The following is a 20,492-nucleotide window of genomic DNA, read 5'->3' as shown; positions in this document are numbered from 1 at the left end:
CTGCTTCCTTAAAGATTTCAGCCTTGAAAACCCTATGGGGCTCTGTCCTATGGCGTCGCAGTTGAACTGGAATCCACTCGTCAGCAATGGTTTTTTTTTTTTTAATCTTTAAGTAGGGGGCAGATCACCGGGCCTTTTCTCCCTCAGGGCGGGTGATGGGTTCAACTGCCGACCTTTTGGTTAGCAGCACTTAACCATTGCGCCACCAAAAAACCCAAAACCAAACCCGTTTCTGTCAGTGGATTCCGACTTCTAGCGATCCTATAGGACAGAGTAGAACTACCCATAGGGTTTCCAAGGAGCAGCCGGTGGATTGGAACTGCCCACCTTTTGGTTAGCAGCCATAGCTCTTAACCACTGATCTACCAGGGCTCCTTAAACAGGGATACTAGCAGTTGGTTAAAAGAATTGATGGGACTGATACATAGATATATGAGCTACAAGACTGTATTAAAAATTCTCTTTTGTTCTACTCCTGAATATTCATCAGTTAGCCCTTGTGCCTGACATAGTGTAAAAAAAAAAAAAAATTTTTTTTTTTTTTTTTTAGAGTAAGCCCCCAATAAATGTGTTGGCTGAATGTAACAAAGTAATTCAGAAAAATAAGGAGGGCAGAGGATTTCTTATATCTGCAACCCAGCATTTCACTATTTGTAGAATTATATACTCAGGCAAAGAAAAAGATGAAGTATACTTGCACTACGTGTTGCCCTTTGAGATCTCTCAAAAGGTCTGTTTGCTAACTCAACTTTTTCTCCTTCCAGTATGCGCCACATATTCGAAATTCTCAGCCTTAGATGCTCTCCTTTGTAATGAGGTTTCGAGTTTCCGGAAGGGCCCATTAAAATGCAAACATACCATCTGTAAAAGGGAACCTACCTGGCTTCTTGGCAGGCACCGCACAGAGATGACGGGGGGAGGGGGGGCGTTTCTGAGCCGACACGGTGGGACCCGCCTTGGCGAGCACCTGGGACACCTCTCAGAGGTGCAGGCTCAGAGGAGGCCGGCTCCAGGGACCACCCAGGACCAAGGCAGCCCGCGGCGGGGCGCGATCATGTCCGGGTCACCTTGTTCCTCACGCCGGGTCACCTCCACCCTTCCTAAAACCAGCTGGCTCCTGTCAGGCCTGATTACGACCAGACAGGTGGGGCGTAACCACGCTAACACTCATCAACGCAACCTCCACTTCCCCAGCACGTGGCAGCTGGGGAGCCGGCCAAGTAGTTGGAGTCTGAAAGGCCTTTTTTGTTCTTTTAGGTTTAGCCAGTTTAACTTCATGCACTATTCAGTTGTAGGCTAATATATTTTTATCTTTTAAAATTTTTATTGGGGTGAAAGAGATATAAAAATATTTGCCATGACGTGTGTATCTTTGTCCTTTTTAAAGGCACTTCGACTTTTATGTACCACGCTAGGGCACCGTGGCCCGGCAGCGGGTTCCTACTCAGCCGTCTGGCCTTAGCTCAGTCGGGGTGACAGTCGCTCCCCCGCCCCCGCTCCTCCTGGTCTCCCCCGCGGGTCCCCCTCGGCCAGCGCCCAGGCGCTCCCGGCGGCGCAGCGGCGAGCCGAGGCCGTCACGTCCCGTGCGTCTGCAGGCGGGGCGCAGTGACGTCACGAGGCCCCGCCCCCGCGCCCTGATATCACCCGCGACGCCCGCCATTTTGTCTCCAGTGTCTCGTTTGCCGTCCGCAGCATCAGAGGAAGCGGCTTGGTCCTTAGGTGTGAGGCGGACACCAGGGTCTATTGTCTGTGTTCAACTCCGTAGTTTGGTCCGCGGCCTTTCGGAGCTTCCCCGGGGCAGTCGGCAGAAGCCCCTCGACCGCCCTCGCCCCTCCCCTCCGTCCCCGGGATCGGGAGGGACCGAGCCCGCGTCACGCCCCTCAGCGCTCGCCGTTCGCTTCTCTGTCGCTGCGTCCGCATCGCGTCCCCGGAATCAGACGGTGCCCCATAGATGGCCAGCTTTCCCCCGAGGGTCAACGAGAAAGAGATCGGTGAGAAATGGGGCGGGCTTCCCGGAGGCTTGCTGGGTGAAGGGTGGGCGCGCGGGGCCTTAGGAATGGAAGGGACCCCCGGGGGAGGTTTGGGGGGCAGTGCCTGTGAGCCTGAGGGAAGGGGCCAAGCTCCGGAGCGAAGAGGAAGGAAACGGCCCGGCGGTGGGTGTCTGCGGAGCAGTAGCCGGGCTCGGTATCGATAGAGCCCGGCACCGGGGAGGCAGGCGAGCGGGTCAGAGTGGCGGAGTGGAACCTGGGCCCAGCCCCGCGTCGGCCCCCCAGGACCCCAGTGCCCTCATCGGAGGTCCGCGCAGGGCCGCATCCTGTGATCCTTTTGGCTCGGCGACTGGGGCGTCGCCTGGACAGGGAAGGGTTACTCCCAGGGGTTACCGGGCCCGCCTTGGAGACTCTTCACTTAGGCTTCTGAGGGGAAAAGTAAACTTGGTTGCTCCGAGCGCTAACCGAAAGCGGGGGGCCTTCTGCACCCCAAGCACTCTTTAATGAGAAATGTGAAGAGGTAAGCAATTCTTTTAAAAAATAGTATGGGGTTCCAAAAGGCAACGGTTTAGGGGAGGAGCCTCAGAATGATCTTTCCAACACAGAGGGGAGGAGCAGAATGGTTGGGTGGGGTGCTGTACAAAGATCAGCCTCTGGAAAGGCGGTCTGCAAACGGGCGTCGAGGCTAGCCTGCCAGGCCGAAGACAGAGCAAGGGGAGCCGAAGGGCGTCAGGACCCACACCCCAAGGCTCGGCTGAAAGCACCTCGCATGGTTTGAATGCTCTCACTTAAGACAACTGGAACAACTTTTAGGGAGAAAAGGGGATGCCGGGCGTTGACTGATGGGCTCAGTAACACTGGACAGTGGTTAATTAAAAATTTCAGGTGACCCTCGAATAGTCTTTGTATTTCCCTACTCTCCATAAGTAAATGAATGTCTTTACTAAAATACATGAAGGACGTATTTCTAGAGAAAGGAAGAAGCTGAAGCAGCCAAAACACCCTTTATCTTGTGTGTGTGGATGAATCTTTGGATTTAGAATTCTGGACTTTGGTTCTCTTAGCAATGAAGTTGAAGGCTGGTTAGGAGGAGACTTTAACTTTGGTTTTAATAACTATTTTAAAGATGCAGAGAACACACAAGATACATGTCCAATTTTTATTTTAACTGTGCTTTATGACCAGTAAGTATGTACAGGAGTGGGGCACAAAACTCGAAAGTTCTTATTTTTCTTCCAGTGGTTTTTTTTCCACCACACAGTGATTACAGATGAGTGATCTATCATCTACCTGTGTTTTACTTCATCTTGATGAATTTTCTTGAAAACTTTCCAGTCCTCTCTTATAAGGGATGAATATAGCTGCGTAACATACCTTCGTGAGAAATAACCCTCCACCGAGTGGCCTTTATTTACTCACCCCCATATTTAGGTCTCTGTTTTATTACCTGGATGTGGTAAAAAGTTAACTACTTAAGTGCCAAATCCCTAAAAGAACTTTGGCCTTTTATAAGGATTTTTTAAAACCCCAGTTTTGGTTGCTTTTTTTTTTTTTTTAAAGTATCATTTGGATATAAGGTTAAACATTTAGGTCTTTGTAGCATTGTATCTGTCAGGATTTACTGTAGCTGTTTGGTTTCTCAAGTATATACTTAAAGAACAGAGACCAAACCAAAAACCAAACCCAGTGCCCTCGAGTCCATTCTGACTCAGAGAACAGAGACAGGATCCATGAATGATTCAAGAATTCTGATGGGGGTTACTGCTTTGAGCTACTGCCCTGTTTCACAAGGCCCTGCCACAGATTCTCCCTTAACTGATTATGAAATTGCAGGGAGGAATGTGAAGAAGGCCCTAAAGCTGATTTGCTTTGTTCAGCAGTGACTTAGATGATGCCTTGCTGCAGTGCAGGCGTTAAGAATGTAGTATTGTGTCTTATGGCTGATGTCTCATGGCAGGCAGCCTTTACCTTCTATGAGGTCATTAAATCATAAATTTCTTAGGATACTAGCATTAAACACAGGTTGCGTTCCCTCCCCCCACCCCCAGCACTTTATTATAAACTTTCTGCTAGGTTTTTAATGTAGTACGAGGAAGTGTATAAATTGAGTTGCTTTCAGAAATCATTTGGTATGCCTGTTAACAAGCAAGGAAACACTATCAAGCATTTTTTTTTTTTTTAAAGTAAAATGCTTGTTTTGGACTATAGCTTCTATTTATTTGGCAGTTCTTATAGTGAATTTCTATATATTTGAGAATAAATTGGTTTATTATTTCGTGGTCTTTGCCATTTGAACCAGGTTGTTGTTTTTTTTTGTGGCCAAGGTAAACAAAGAAAAACACAAAGTAATCTTAAAATATGGACTGAAAACATGAGCCTCTCTCTGGAAAATTAAGTCTTGATTATGCTTGTTAAAACCCATTGCCATCGAGCTGATTTTGACTCATAGCGAGTAGACCTGCCACATAGGGTTTCCGAGGAGTGCCTGGTAGATTTGAACTGCCAACCTTTTCCTTAGCAGCCAAGCTCTTAACCACTGTGCCACCAGGGTGGAGAGCTGAATTCTAGTCTAATTTACAGATGTTTTTGCAGTTGAATGCAACGGTTGGTCCTTTATTTTTGGAGATAGAAATGTTAGTATACTCATCTAGTTTAACTAGGGGCTTTCTCTTTTAAGATAATGCTTCTATTTTGCAGTTTAATTTTTAAACTTGCTTCCTGTATTTGTGAACTTTGCAGTTTTTTCTCCTAAAATTTATGGGTTTTAAAAAGATGTGGTTTAGGCAGAGATTACAAATTCAGGAGCCAGTCACGTAAGGTACCCAAGTGAAATGGCCACATAAGACTCCAGACTTGGAGGAACGTCAGGAAACCTGGAGCGGCATACCCTTTCTGAGATATTTTGTATATTAAAAAAAAAATCATTTTGCAGATATCAAGTCAGACGTTGGTGAGTTATTAAGAAAGACACGTGACTGCCAGTGAAGTTAATAATACAAGTGTGTATGTAGGAATCCCCGGCTGGCTGTGATTAAACCAAACGTAAATTATTGTGTTTAGCCCTGGGTGTCACTTTCATGAGGGCCATCGACTACCTGAGTTTACCCAGAAAGGTGTGATGAAGGTTGAGCTGGGGAATGGACTTTAAACCATGTAACCTATGGAATAATGAAAGAACTAGAGATGTTTAGCTTGGTGGAAAGATCTAGGAGCTAATGTGGCTCTCTTCAGTATATGAATGTCATGTGAGAGCAGGATTAGGCTTATTCTTTTAGGTCAGGACCAGTGAGTGGGTGGAGTGACTGGCAGGAAAATTGTGAGTCATTAAAAGGAAAATTTTATGATAATCTCAAATGGGAATGGGATTTATACATGTGCTTTCATATTCAATCAGTGAATGTTTACTGAGGACCTGTCGAGCCAGGTGCTGTATTAGCTGTTGACATAGCACACGTTCAGGCTGTGCAGTTGTTACCAAGAGTATATTTTGGGAAATTGTGTATATCTCTGCTCTAGCATTTAGTTGGAAAGTTTAGGCCAAAAATGTAAAAATATATTACTATTCATTGTAGAGTTGACCAGACAACCAGCCGCAAAATAGATAACGGGGAAGCTAAGCTGACAGTAATAGTAAGTAATTTATAACTGCAAAGAATAGCAAAATTTGAAATCAAGTCCAGCCTAAGACATTAGCGATACCCTGAGGAAAGAAGCTCTGTTCCGGCATTGAGGAGCTTCCAGGCGACTTTGCGTGTGCACATGTACCATAGGAGCTTGTTGATCTGCTCCTTGTTAAATATGGAAGTAAAATTCTCTGTACACTCTGGCAAATGCCAGTTTGTGTTATGAATGCTAAATTTAAGTAATCCTAAATAAATTAAAAATGTATGAAATTGCCCATGGTTTGTCGTTAAGAACCAAAATAATTATTCTACTTCTGCTTTAGGGTCAGTTTGTGGCCCATTAGGAAGATGTCTAAGGACCACTATTTGAGAATCACAAATGTAATGTGTTTTAAATCATTGGTTGGACAAAATAAGCCCCTTTTGGTTCTGAGTGTTTTGTGATTTTTGTGATCTGGACCTGAAAGAGATATTCATGTTAGAAAAAACTACTTTATAATGCTTTCCTTTGAGAAATGATGTAATGTTGTACTGTATAATGGTTTATCGTTTTAGAAAGCCAAAAAAACTTAGTAATTTGGAAGATACTTTTTTTGCAAAGTAACTTTAGTCTCTTGCATTTTAAATGTTAGTACCATAATTTGATGAAAACATGATGTAATGCAAAATTCAGACTTCAGAAATTGCTAGTCCTAAGTGGCTATTACATTATTATTACTTGAGCAGTTTTTTATTGCAGCTTTCTAAAAAATTCGCATCTGGAAATTTTAGGAATATCACTTTTACCGAAACTTAAAGATAGTTATTATCAGTAAGGGGTCTTCACATAACATACCTCCCCAGGAGAGCAGAAAGCAAAACCGTATATGCTGTCAGCATAGAAAAGGGGAAAACTCAGTAGAATTGGTTGAGTCCCAAAGTAATACGGAGGCAGTCTCAAATTCATTGTTGATCATACATGGTATCCGTATTTTTTATTTTTTTCTCTTTAGTGAGATCACGTACTATAGGTGAACTTTTAGCTCCAGCAGCTCCTTTTGACAAGAAATGTGGTCGTGAAAATTGGACTGTTGCATTTGCTCCAGATGGTTCATACTTTGCTTGGTCACAAGGACATCGTACAGTAAAGCTTGTTCCGTGGGCCCGGTGCCTTAAGAACTTGTAAGACTCTTCTTCTTTGTGCTTTGTATCTGTTTGTGGAGTTTTTCTAAGTGGGGATAATAAAATATTTTGATTTTTTAAATTTCCCTTTGTATAGTAAATGTATTTTAATTATAGACTGTATATACTTATTGAAAATTTTGTGTAAAGGACTGTCAGGCCTTTGACATGATAGAACTATCTCAGATGCTTTTGTGTGTTTAAGTTTTTTGGTGCATTAAAAGGCAGATTAGTTGTGTCTTGTTAGCACATATGTGTTATGTCGGGCAGGTGACCTTTATTATGTGAAGCTTTTTGGGTTCACTTTGAATTTCACAGCAGTGGCTTAAATAATTTTATTATGTAATGATGGTACATAGATCATGAAATTACTTTTTAAAGTACTGTGATCCCTTTGCTTGGGGTTGATTGAATATATTTGTTGGAAATCTTACTACAATGTATCCTATACTACATTTAATCTTGCCCTGCTTTTAGTGTCTAGTAGACCTTCACGGTTATATTCATTAATGTTTTATTATATATTACTTTAGACATAGAAAGTTTGGGATTTTGTCAAATGCCTGAGGAAAATTTGGACAGTGAATAACTTATAAATTGCTTTATTTTTTACCTTAGCCACTGAAAATTTCTTTGAATGATCTGAATTTGTTTAGTCATGCTCTAATAGCCCAAATAATAACTTTTCACCTTCCAATCTACAGGATTCTACAGTTACTCAGTATCATAGGTTGAGGTTATTTTAATAAACAAACAAAAATTATAAAATTATTCATACCCACAGGAGTGCAGACTAAATAATGACTCAATTTCCATCTCCCCCTCCCCCTCTCAGTCTCTTGCATGGCACCAAGAATGTCACCAATTCAAGCAGTTTAAGATTGTCAAGACAAAATAGTGATGGTGGCCAGAAAAATAAGCCTCGTGAACATATTATAGACTGTGGAGATATAGTCTGGAGTCTTGCTTTTGGGTCTTCAGTTCCAGAAAAACAGAGTCGCTGTGTAAATATAGAATGGCATCGATTCAAATTTGGACAAGATCAGCTGCTCCTTGCTACAGGGTTAAACAATGGGCGTATCAAAATATGGGATGTATATACAGGTACGGATATTTTATAAAGTTAAAGTATTTTTAGTCATAGTTTTGAAAGTAAACTTGATGATTTTATAATTCAGAGCACTGCTCAGACATGAAATAAATGATTTGAGAGTTTTAACACACTGAAAAGCAAGGATTGGTACTTCGACTGTCTGAATAGCATTTATTCAGCTCATCATGGTTTTAGTTTTGGAAGACTGTAGAGTTCACACTGCTTGATCACTCTTAAGAGACTATTATAGCCGGAACGGAAAATCTAGGTAATTAGTTAATTGTCACTTACCAGCTAGCATCTTCTTATACTTTTTCAATGGTTGATGGTTTAGGAGCTTTGAAAGCAAACCTGGTTTCAACAGTCATTATCTAATCTTTGAAAGGTTTTAGGGACAGTTTATCTAAGGTTTAACTACATAGGTTGAAAAGTTTAATTCTTTGGGTAATTAAAAACAAATGTAAGTAATAACCAAAAATTTGTGAGTGGTTACAAAGGTAGATATGTATGCTATATAAGTGTGGGAGGGAGTATGGAGTATATTTGCATACATATATAGGTTGTGGGCATTTGTATTTTGTATTTGTGATGCAAATATATTCATATGTATATGATAGAGCACGAAGGGGGCACAGTTACGGAAATTTCTTAGTATCTCCAAACACCTCACGAGACCCAGTTAACTGAGCTCGAACGCTAAGGACCATAGTCTTGTTGAACAGTTGGCGTAACATAGTCCATAAAGACAGTGCTCTATGTCCTGTTTTGGTGAGTAGCAGCTGAGGTCTTAAAAGCTTGCAGGTGGTCATCAAAAATATAACTATTGGTCTTTTCCCACCCGGAGCAAAGAAGAATGAAGAAAAAGACTCAAGGAAATAATTAGTCCAAATGACTAGTGAACCACCTAAATCACAGCCACCACTAGCCTGAGACCAGAACTAGGTGGTGCCCAGCTACTGTTACCGACCACTCTGACCAGGATCACAACAGGAGGTCCTGGACAGACTGGGAGAGAATGTAGAACAAAACTCAAATTCATAAAAAAAGACCAGGCTTCTTAATCTGATAGAGACTGGTGCAACTCCTAAGACTATGACCCTTAGACATTCTTTAAACTTGAAACTGAAACTACTCACAGAGATAGCCTTTCAACCAAGCAATAGACAGGCCTATAAAGTGAACAGTAACATTCATAAAGAACATGCTCCCCAAAACAGTCAACTATATGAGACCTAAAGGGCAATATTTGCCCTAAACTAAAGTTCATAATGCAGGAAGGGGCAGAAATGCTGGACGAATGAAAAACAGGACCACGGGAGGAAGTGGGGAGAGTATTGACACATTGAGGGGATAGCAACCAGTGTCACAAAACAAGCCGTATATAAATTGTTGAATAGGAAACTAATTTGCTATGTAAACTGTCACCTAAACCACAGTAAGATGTTATTTAAAAAAAAAAAAAACCAATAAGTACATCAATAGGTTGTATACCTATAAAAACTTGAATTGGCAAAAGTGTGTAAGATACCACGTTTTATGCAAATAATGCTCACCTTCTACACTTGTTTGCCAACCGAACCCTTCCCCCACGAGGTATTTTCATAAGTGCCACTATGGCAATTTTTTTTTTTACATGTTGCTCTTTTAAAAAAATTAGCATAGCACACTTACGAAAATACCTCATGGGTGGAGGGCATGGTTGGCAAACAAACAGCGTCATTATTTTTACAGCAACAACAACGACAAAAAAGAGTAGCTGCTGAGGCTGCTTATGTACATCCAAACACCCCCATGGGATTTGGTTCCTTGGTTTGGAGGTTTAGGGTTATGGTTTCATAGGACATCCCAGTTAATTGGCTTAATAAGGTGTTTACTGCTACTCTTCTACCTCTTAGTTGGTGTGTAGTATCTGGAGCCTTAAAAGCTTGCAAGCAGCTATCCAAGGCACAACAGTTGGTCTCTGTTCACCTGCTGCAACAGTCAGGAATAGGAGGAAGACATAGAATGTGTGGCTAATGGCCTCCATGAACAACTGCTTCCTTTGCCATGAGACCAGAAGAACTGGATGGTGCCCAGCTGCCATTACTGAACATTTTGATCAAAGATTCCATAGAAGAGTTTTGATCAGAAGGGGGAAAATGTAGAACAGAATTTCAAATTCTCACGTACTGTAGACTTTCTGGAGTCATGGAGGGTGGTTGAACGCCTGAAACTGTTGCCCTGAGATAATCTTTAAACCTTAAACCAAAAACATCCCCTGAAGTCATCTTAAAACTGAACAATATTGTTTTGCTTAATTAATAAAAATGTGCCTTGAGCATTATACTCTTTAAAGAACCATATAGTATCAAATTGAGAACAATTCCAAAAATTAGATAGGAGCTTTGGGGGACAGTGAGTTTACGTTAATGAGGGAAGAACAGCTCAGAAAAGGAGAGTGATAAGGCAGTTCTCTGTCATGGGGTTCCTATGAGTTGGAAACAACTCAGTGGCAACAGGTTTTATCTGTTGTTAAGACTATTTTTTAAATTCTATAAACAATATGCCATTATTAAAGAGACCATTTTTCAGGGGAAAAAAAACGAAAAGGAGGATGAGAATGGTTCACAACTAGAAGAATGTAATGAATCACTAAATTACACATGTAGTAGAAGCTGTTGAATTGGTGTGTGTTTTGCTCTGTATATTTTCAACAACAAGATAATTAAAATATGTACCTCAGAACACAGCAAGTGATACCAACATAGAGTGGGGATAATGAATAATAAATTTGATTGGATTCTTGTAAAAAAATGAGGTAAGCACATATATTTTCCTAGAAAGCAAAACTCTTACAATATGAGATGAATAAAGTGTATTTTGTCACCGAGATTATGTTCAGAAATTTAGGTTGTGGTATGACGTGTATCTTGTGGGAAGTTCGACAGTTCATCAGTAATAAATACTAAGGAAATATTTTATATTTTAAAATTATACGAAGATTTGGAAAATGATAAATGATTTTTCTTGTTACTAAATTTACTTGATCCGGGAGTTTGCATTTCAGCAGTTTTTTTCATTTTTCTCATAAATTTAGGCTTTGCTATCCTGGAAAGAATCCATTTTAAAACAACGTAAACAGTGAATATAAATCTACATTTAACACTTGGTAAATTAAAGAGGTGCCCAAGAATTTCTGTTGATTTACTTTTTTAGTGGTGAGCGACTCATTTTTTAAAAGTACAAGCTGATAAAATGAACCTTTGTTTTTATCTCTCCTGTTCCCTTTAGGAAAACTCCTCCTTAACTTGGTAGATCATACTGAAGTGGTCAGAGATTTAACTTTTGCTCCAGATGGGAGCCTGATCCTAGTATCAGCCTCAAGAGACAAAACTCTGAGAGTGTGGGACCTGAAAGATGATGGTATGTTATTTGCCTAGGCAGGAAAAAAAAAATTAGTTGTTTGGTATTACTAATGAGAGGTATTGGGGTCATCTGAGGCATTTGTAAGTGGCAAATGATCAAAGTTTCCTTTTGTCTGCTTAATCCTTTGGTCCATTTCCCAATACAGATCAAATAAAAACATAAATGGGACCCAGAATAGGAGCCAGCAGTTACTTGAAGTAAACAATCTATTATTCGGAAACTAACCATACAGATCTATATCAATGATTGGAGGACAAAATCTGGATCAGTTTTAGGGTTTTACATAATCTGTGTTGGTTTATTTATTTTTTTTGTAGGGAGGGTTATTAACTTCCTGCATTTGTTTAGTGAAAATTTAAGTAGACCTTGACGTATCAAGGAGTCCTGGTGGTGCAGTGGTTAAGTGCTTGGCAGCTAACTGAAAGGTCGGTGGTTCAAACCCACCAGCTGCCCTGCAGGAAAAAGATGCAGCAGCCTGCTTCGGGAAGGATTTACAGCCTTGGAAACCCTGTGGGGCAGTTCTACTCTGTCCTGTAGGGTCGCTGTGAGTTCGAATCAACTTGATGGTATTGGATTTGGTTTTGGTTTTTGAAATAACAAAAAGATAAAATTTAGTAATCCAGTGAAGTTTAGATTAAAACATAATTTACACACAATTTATAAAATAATGCTAAGAAATTCTTTTATTAAAAGTAAAAGACACCCTTCAACTATGTTAGAAAGCTTTGTCGGTTTCAATAGAAAGGTGTGTGAGCCTTTTGAAACTTTAGTATTTATGATGCTTACAAATGTTTGGGAGGCTACGTTGTTTGAGTGGACCAGAGATAAGCGTGTCTTTCCCCTTATAAAAGGGCTTACATTTTTTAACTAAAGCTTTATATTTAAAAGAGATCTGATGTATGTAGTAGATGATGTTGAATGCAGTAGGAAACAAACTCCTCAGATGTGCAGAAATTTTTGCAGCTGATGGGTAGTAACCATCATCTGATATCATTATGATGACATTACCAAACCATGAGGTGCCTCCTGTGCATTTTTTCGGTGTTCTGATTTGTCAGCTGTGGACGGGAGAAATGATCCCAACAGTTAAAACTCATAAATAGAAATTTTTTGCATATTAAGTAATGTTTACTTAACATTTTTAGTTATGTGCACTTGTTCTAAGAATGTAGGCCAAGCAAAATATAACTGCTGAAAGAGTAGGGACTTTTTTTATTCTCAGTTGTATGCTTGGTGCCTGGAACAGTGCCTGACATATAGTAGACACTAAACAAGTATTTGTAAAATTAAGAGTTAATCATATGTAAATACAGTTTTTAATGTGTACCATGGGTACTGCACACGGGCTTTGGAGTGAAGTATAAGTTATCTAAAAGAAAGAAGGATGAAAGCATTTTGAAGATATTCAAGTCTCTTAACCTTTCTGTGTTCCAGTTTCTCTTTATAGAATAGGAGAGGTGGACTAAAAGGATAATGCATGTTTTAGGCTTGTGGACCATGTGGTCTCTGTAATTACTCAAATCTGCCTTTGTAGTGAAAAAAGAAAAAAGCCATAAACAATATGTAAACAAACAGGTGTGATTGTGTTCTGATAAAACTTTATTAACAAAGGTAGACAGTGGTATAGATTGCCAATCCCTGCTATCATAAATAATATGCTAGATGAATCATGTCAGCTTTAGACGTTTGTGATCGTGTGGTTTATTGCCATTTTGAAATGCTGCTCATTTAAAATGGATTCCAGGGTTAACAATACTTCCTTTTGTTCAGGAAATATGATGAAAGTATTGAGGGGGCATCAGAACTGGGTGTACAGCTGTGCATTCTCTCCTGACTCTTCTATGCTGTGTTCAGTTGGAGCCAGTAAAGCAGTATGTATCAGAGTTCTTGTACTTTCATTGTGACTTGATTGTAATAATGTGTGCATAATCATTTTAAATCTAAGTAACCTGTTAAGTCTGTGCTCGGTGTCATGAATATCTTAAATGTTTTATTTCATGATGGGGGAGAATTTGCATGAAGGAAATTAATTTAATATAGTTATTGATGGTGAAGAGAAGTTGGATTGCCTTTAGTTAGAGATAATATTCATAAAATGAGAGTATGTCAAATTTATTTTTTGTCAGATCTGGGAAGTTTATGTGCTATAGAAGAGATTAGTCTGAATGTTAAGACATTCCCTTGCTAATTATTTTCTCTGTTGTTCTATTTTTTTGTCCAGTTTGCTGTTTTTAAAGTTTTCAGTCCCAGCTGGTCCTGGACATTTAACTGAAAAAAAGTAACTTAAAAATCTGATGAGAATAAAAATAGCACTCATGTATGTCCTAGAATGGATTATAGATGAAATTGTCTGTTTTATGTAGCATACCTGTAGACAGCTGGAGTAAATGACTCTTAAGAGGGTTTTGCTTATTGATGAACTCTCTCTTAGTTGTCTGCCGGCTCTGAGTTCTATAAAACCCAGTAACCCGAGTTGTATAGAGATCTTATTAGCTTCTGGTTAAAGGCCATATACATGTGCTGATCACAATACTTTATGAGTTAATGGGGGATGGGAGGCTGGTGAAATGCATTTTATTTAGCTAAGAAGTATGTTAAAAAGGTAGTTGCAAATGTTGGAAGTTTAGGACAAAATACCTAGCCTAGTTCTTTAAAAATCATAAGAAGAACAAAGCTAGATGTTGACATTGCTATTTTAGGCTGTGTGTTTTCCATATGCTTCTTGCTTTCCCTGTCACAGGTGGTGGCAGCAATATTGGTGTGATTGAGGTTATGCTGGCACCACTCGCACACAGGCGCACAATGGTGTTAGCTGGGCAGAAAGAGTGGCATCTCTGGCTACCGGGCTGGGGGCGACCTTTACCATAGGATGAAGTAACCTTGCATTCGGCTGCAAGGTGTACTGTACGTACGCAGGTGCTGGTCGATGTCCACTTTCTGCTTTTCTTTCTTTCTTTTTTTCTTTTTTAAAATAATATTCTCCACAGTGAAACCCACTGACTCCTGAGTAAATTTATCTTCCAGTTTGATGGAATTGGGAGTCTGACGAGTGAGACCAATTTAATGTAAAGCAGTTGGCTTTCAAATGGTTTCTCTGTGCTGTTTTTTGGAATTCTTTAGATGCTAGAGATACCTTAAGTCTTCGATCCAATTGAAAATTTGTATTTATTTTCCTTTAGAAGTAATATGTCTGTGCAGAAAAAAGAATAAATGTAGCAAAAAGGATTGCTTTATTCCAAGAGGAGGCGAGATTGTGTTATTTGGATTGTTATAAACCTCCCAAGCTTACATTTAATGTAACAGACTGAAATATACATTAAATTCTATTTAGAGCTGTTCTGCACAGTTTAACTACCGAGCTTTAGAATCTAAAACTATATGAAAACTTGTACTTAAGTAATTTGAATGTTTAATACTTAAAATGATTAATGATTGTGGTCAGTTGGGAAAAATAAGATTTGGTAAATCTCAATTCACGAAATGTTGTGATTATATTATTTTCATAAGTAGCATTTTCATTTTGTAATGTGGTTTTAACATCCTTGTTGTTTGCCAAAGAAATTTCATTTGGCTGTGAAAATTCTCTTTGCTTGCAGTATCTGTTTCTCTTCCTAGGCTCACGTTGGTGATCCAAGCCTATTGTAAACAAGTGATTATCTCAAAGGGAGATGCCAATGGAGTAACAATTTGTTAACCTTACATTTTCTGTCTGTATATATTTTTAAAATTTGGTAGTTTTTGGAAAAAGAAAAAAAAAAGAAAGGGGTTTGTAGCACTTAACCCTATTTATTTCTGTATATTTTAATTAGTTTTTGGAATAAATGGATTTCAGTATAACTTTGTGGTTAAATTGCTTTGCCTTTATATTACGTTTAGGCTTATTTTTTAATTAACATTTAACAGAAGCATTTGAAATAGAATTTGCATGTCTGCTTTAATTAACTTAAAGACTGATTTTAATCTATGACACTGAGCATATTCTTTTAATTACTCATAATTTATAATGTTTAATTTAATATGATCTTAATTGAATTTAGCATTTTTAGTTTAAAATGTGCCATTTTGTCCTCTGCGTGTTTGAATGAAGCTATAACATTGCCTTTTTATTGCAGGTTTTCCTTTGGAATATGGACAAATACACCATGATACGAAAACTCGAAGGACACCATCATGATGTGGTAGCTTGTGACTTTTCTCCTGATGGAGCATTACTGGCTACTGCATCCTATGATACTCGAGTGTATGTCTGGGATCCACATACTGGAGACATTCTGATGGAATTTGGGTAGGTACAGCATGAATTATTTTAGTCTATAATTCATCCCTGGCTGTCAGTATCTAGCTTTTAAGAAGTTAAGTGAATGTTTAGAATCACTAATGGTGCATCTATCATAATTTTAAAATTTTGGTGTTATTTAAACCCTTGAACAGTACAACGCTTTAGATATAAATTCGAAAAATTTGTCTTTCTGGATGCCAGTCTTGCTGTCTAACAGTACCTGACTGTAGGCACAGTAATTTAAAATAGAGTTTAGCAGATCTCTAGTATTTTCATGTTGAGGAAATAGTTAAAAACATAATCTTAGTGTCTTAAACTACATTGTAAAAGAGAGATTAGTAATTCTTTTAAGGCCCCTTTCATTTGGTTTGGATATATCAGCTCTATGAGGAGCCCTGGTGGCACAGTGGCTAAGTGCTCGGCTGCTAACTGAACAGTCGGCGGCTAAAACCCCCAACCACTCTGTGGGAGAAAAATGTGACAGTCTGCTCTCGTAAAAATTTACAGCCTTGGAAACCCTATAGGGCAGTTCTACTCTGTCCTGTAGGGTCAATGTGAGTTGGAATCGACTCATCAGCAGTGATTTTTTTGATTGTTTGTTTGTTTTGTTTTTTGGCTCTGCTCAGTCTTCTCAGTTGTGTTCGTTAAGTTCACTGTAAACCTTATTGAAAGACAGATGTACTTAGTACTTGGTAGTTTTGTTTTGTGAAGTGGTCCTTATGTTCACTGAAAACATGTATTTGCCTGCAGGCACCTGTTTCCCCCGCCTACTCCAATATTTGCTGGAGGAGCCAATGACCGATGGGTACGCTCTGTATCTTTTAGTCATGACGGACTGCATATTGCAAGCCTTGCTGATGATAAGTGAGTGTGTGAATTACAGCTTGGCCTTTTTTGTTTGTTTTAAGATTTTCTTTGATACTTATACACAATGGAAATACTCTTAAGCCTAAAAAAAAAAAAACCTTTCTGCAATTTGAGTTTTAATGCCTCTTTCTCTAGACAAGGACTTGAGAAACATCAGTGTGTCTTAAAGAATACTGGCCTGAATAATACCTGTGTAAACTAAAGATAACACATACCTTTCCCTGTGTTCCTTACATGTTAACTACTTTAGGCAAACTTGGGTAGATTTTAATTAGCTTTCGGCCCAGCTCACGAAGATTTTTTTTCAGTAACAGCTTATGAAAGGTGAAGCAGAAAGAAATTTCCAAAGTGAAATGAATGATAAAAACACTAATTTAAACTCCCTGAGATTGAGACTCCAAGATGAAATGTCATGAGCTGTGCTGCTTATTGGTAAGAAGCAGAGACTAGTGGTGGCTCGTCCATTTTCCCAAGCTTTTATCATACAACGTGTGTGGATATAGGATTAAGCAATTCAGTAATACTAGTTCAGAAGGCAACTCATTATCTTTCCAGAATGTTAGCTGACATACAGGGGGAGTTCTTTTTTCATTTGCCAGCAACCGTTTCCTGTTAGCTCAGATCAATTCCAAACAGCAGTTTTCTGCTGTGTTCCTAGACACACACAACACACACTGCCTAAGTGAAAGGGCTTTATTATTTTGGAAAGATACTGATTATGTTTTATTTATTAAAAAGTAAGGAGAAAGCTTGCAGTTGTGAACATTACAAACCTAGGAAAAGAAGGCAGCCATGCATTGTAGTCTCTTTAAGTGTGAGTTGATCCAAATTGCAAACTGGTGGATAGACCATAAAATATTTGAAACAACATTAATTGCCTGTTCTACGGTGCCTTGAGTGTGTGTATGTTTTTTTTTTTTTTTTTTTTTTTTTTGTGACTCAGGACATAGTGGTATTTCTTTCTGAATTTTAAAGGCTGCTAAATACTCATCAGACAATTCATTTCCTTTTCAGAATGGTGAGGTTCTGGAGAATTGATGAGGATTACCCAGTACAAATTGCATCTTTGAGCAATGGTCTTTGCTGTGCTTTTTCTACTGATGGCAGTGTTTTAGCTGCTGGGTAAATATACTTTTCTATTTTGTTTAAAAGCCAGTTTAAGGTGTTTTTTGTCAGCTGTTGTTAGGTGCCTTTCATTCGGTTCTGACACAAAGCGAACCCTATAGGACAGAGTAGAACTTCCCCATAGGGTTTCCAAAGAGTAGCTGGTACATTTGAATTGACGCAGGTGAGCTCTTAACCACTATGCCGCCAGGACTCCATTTCCTCAAAGTAGCCGCTGATTTTATTGTCAGTAAATAAAACTATTTGTGATAGAATAGATCATTGGTTGGGTCTCCTTAATTAGATTTTAATGTGAAATTTGTGAATCTAATACAAAGCCTTGGATTATAGTTGAGCTGTAAACCAACCAAAAAACCCATTGCCGTCTGGTCAGTTCCGACTCATACCAGCTCTGTAGGACAGAGCAGTGATCTTTATGGTAGCTGACTGCCCCTTTTTTCTCCCATGGAGGAGTGGCTGGTGGGTTCAAACCACCAACCTTTCGGTTAGCAGCAGAACACTTAACCACTGCACCACTAGGGCTCCTGTAGACATGTTGAAATACATTATGCTTTGGTGACTGAGCTTGGGGCTTCTGTTTCCGTTCAGGACACATGATGGAAGCGTGTACTTTTGGGCCACTCCAAGGCAGATTCCTAGCCTTCAGCATTTATGTCGTATGTCAATCCGGAGAGTCATGGCCACCCAAGAAGTTCAGAAGCTGCCGATTCCTTCCAAAGTTTTGGAGTTTCTCTCGTATCGTATTTAGAAGACTCTGCCTTCCTTAATAGGAGGGACAGACAATACGCATTACAGAAACCTCGAGCTTTACTGACTTCAAGTATCTGTTTTTAAAGGTTTAAAAGATTTATTTAATTTGATATGTTCTTGTACTGCAATTTTGATCAGTTGAGCTTTTAAAATATTTATAGACTATAGGAGAAATATTTCTGAAAATATCAAATGTAAATTTTTTTAAGTCCAACTGTGAAAACATACATACGTGAATATATTTAGATACAAGCTGCTATGTGTTGAATGAACTCTTGCTTTTATAATTTTTAGTGTCTGACATGTATATATATATTGCTTCAGTAGAACCACAATATGTATCTTTGCTGTGAAGTGGAAGGAATTTTTTTATTCTGGGATACTAAGTTAGATGGTAAACATTGCCATAAGAAAGCTGCATTATTGACATAAGAAAGCTGCTTTGCCTCATTAAAAAAAAAAAAAAACCCAGTGCCGTCGAGTCCATTCTGATTCATAGCGACCTAATAGGACAGAGTACAACTGCCTCATACTAAATGTGTATTTGATTGGGGTGGGGGAGGTTAGACAACTGCCAGGTTAGACAACTGCCCTGTGTGTAAAACACTGTTTTTTATTTTCCTTAGAAATGGCATCTGAGAGGAGGAGGGGTTTGAATGTGACATTATTAGATATAGAGCAGAGCCAGGATATAACTAATAAAAAGGGTTTTTTGTTTTGTTTTGTTTTTCTTAAATACTGCTGCAGGCCTTAACTTTGGAAAGCAATCTGCTGTTTTAGCCCCCGTGGTATAAAGTATTAACACAGTTGATTTGAAAAATTCATTTCCTGTATTATTGCTAAACATTTTGTTTGTACTATGGGACACGTATTTGAAGACCGTGGTATTTGTTTTTGTTTTGTTTTTTTACACGTATCCTGTTTCTGCAGGGGATGATACTGATGAGTTGCCAAAGAGAAGCAATACAGTATGTCAGCTTTTGCCTTCTGTTATTTATCTTACCTGCAGATATAAAGAATGTATGCATCATGTAAAATGCTTGATTATATATTTTTGTTGACTTTTTTAATTAAAGACTTATTAAAAAACTATTGTGCGTATTGCTTGAAATAAGTTGGAAAGTTCCATGTTTTTTGTTTATCCCCATTGTAAGATTGATGGAGCATCACAAGTTAATTAAGCAAGAAGGATAATGAAAAATTAGGTCACTGCTTTAGAGCTGCTTCAGTGTTTGGTGAATAAAACTCCCATGTTGTTCTGGGAGAACTGTTGCAGTGATGCTAATTTTAAAAGCATCGGAAAGCCATAGAATAAAGGGAAAAACTACTTCCCAGAAGAAAAATACCATCTTTAAGGGGAACTAACAGGTTTATAGTGTCTCTAGGTCATACAAGTGGTTTGTACTTGGCTACTAACCAAAAGGTGGGCAGTTTGAATCTAGCCAGTGGCATCTCAGAACGAAGACCAGGTAATCTACTCTTGTAAGATTAAAAACCAAGTCCATTGCCATCAAGTCAATTCTGTCTCATGGCAACCCATTGTGTTACAGAGTAAAACTGATTCATAGGGTTTTTTTGGTTGTAATGTTTATGGAAGCAGATCGCCACGCTTTTCTGCTGTGAGCTGGGTGAGTTTGAACAGCCAACCTTTAGGTTAGTATCCAAGTGCAAACCGTTTGTACCACCCAGGGACCTTTCTGTAAGATTTTTGTTATGTGGTATTAAGTTGGTTCTGACTCAGCAACCCCATATATGACACAACAAAACACTAAGATTACTGTAAGATTTACAGCCACTGGAAACCCTATGCAGTGCAGTTCTCACACACATGGGGTCGCCATGAGTCACACTCGACAGCAATGGGTTTAATAGGATTATGGTAAACCTAGCTGGTTAAATTAGCCATAAAAAATCTAGTAGTGTATGCCGTTGAAGATTTTATTTCCACTGAGAAATTATTCGGACATTCTTAAGTTGGCTCTGTTATTAGGGACTTGAAAGTATATAAAGTTACAAATTTGAAAGCAAGTAGAAAATAGACCCAATTTACCTCTTGAGGACTACAAAAGGAAACCTAAATCGCGTCTTATTTTTATCTTTAAGCCTCTTGTAATTTTTTCTTTTTTGTGTTTTACCCTGTAATATATTTGCTTTATAATTTAAAATGTTAAAATACTATAGCTGAGGCGGGGCGAAGATGG

At 39.0% G+C, this 20,492-nt stretch overlaps 1 protein-coding gene across 1 annotated transcript; it reads left to right on the top strand.

The window, feature by feature from the left end:
- Positions 1–1,656: 1,656 nt before the first annotated feature.
- Positions 1,657–19,385, top strand: WSB1 (WD repeat and SOCS box containing 1). Its single transcript, XM_049859672.1, has 9 exons — positions 1,657–1,991; positions 6,604–6,772; positions 7,608–7,876; positions 11,136–11,267; positions 13,041–13,141; positions 15,383–15,555; positions 16,300–16,413; positions 17,431–17,538; positions 18,130–19,385. The coding sequence occupies exons 1-9, from the start codon at positions 1,952–1,954 to the stop codon at positions 18,287–18,289; spliced, it is 1,266 nt and encodes a 421-aa protein (XP_049715629.1). The 5' UTR covers positions 1,657–1,951; the 3' UTR covers positions 18,290–19,385.
- The last annotated feature ends 1,107 nt before the right edge of the window (positions 19,386–20,492 follow it).

Source organism: Elephas maximus, chromosome 19 (assembly GCF_024166365.1).
Source record: "Elephas maximus indicus isolate mEleMax1 chromosome 19, mEleMax1 primary haplotype, whole genome shotgun sequence".
In the NCBI taxonomy this organism is placed as follows: Eukaryota; Metazoa; Chordata; class Mammalia; order Proboscidea; family Elephantidae; genus Elephas; species Elephas maximus.
Note: the sequence above shows the minus strand (reverse complement) of the source record. Positions and strands in the feature narration are given on the sequence as shown.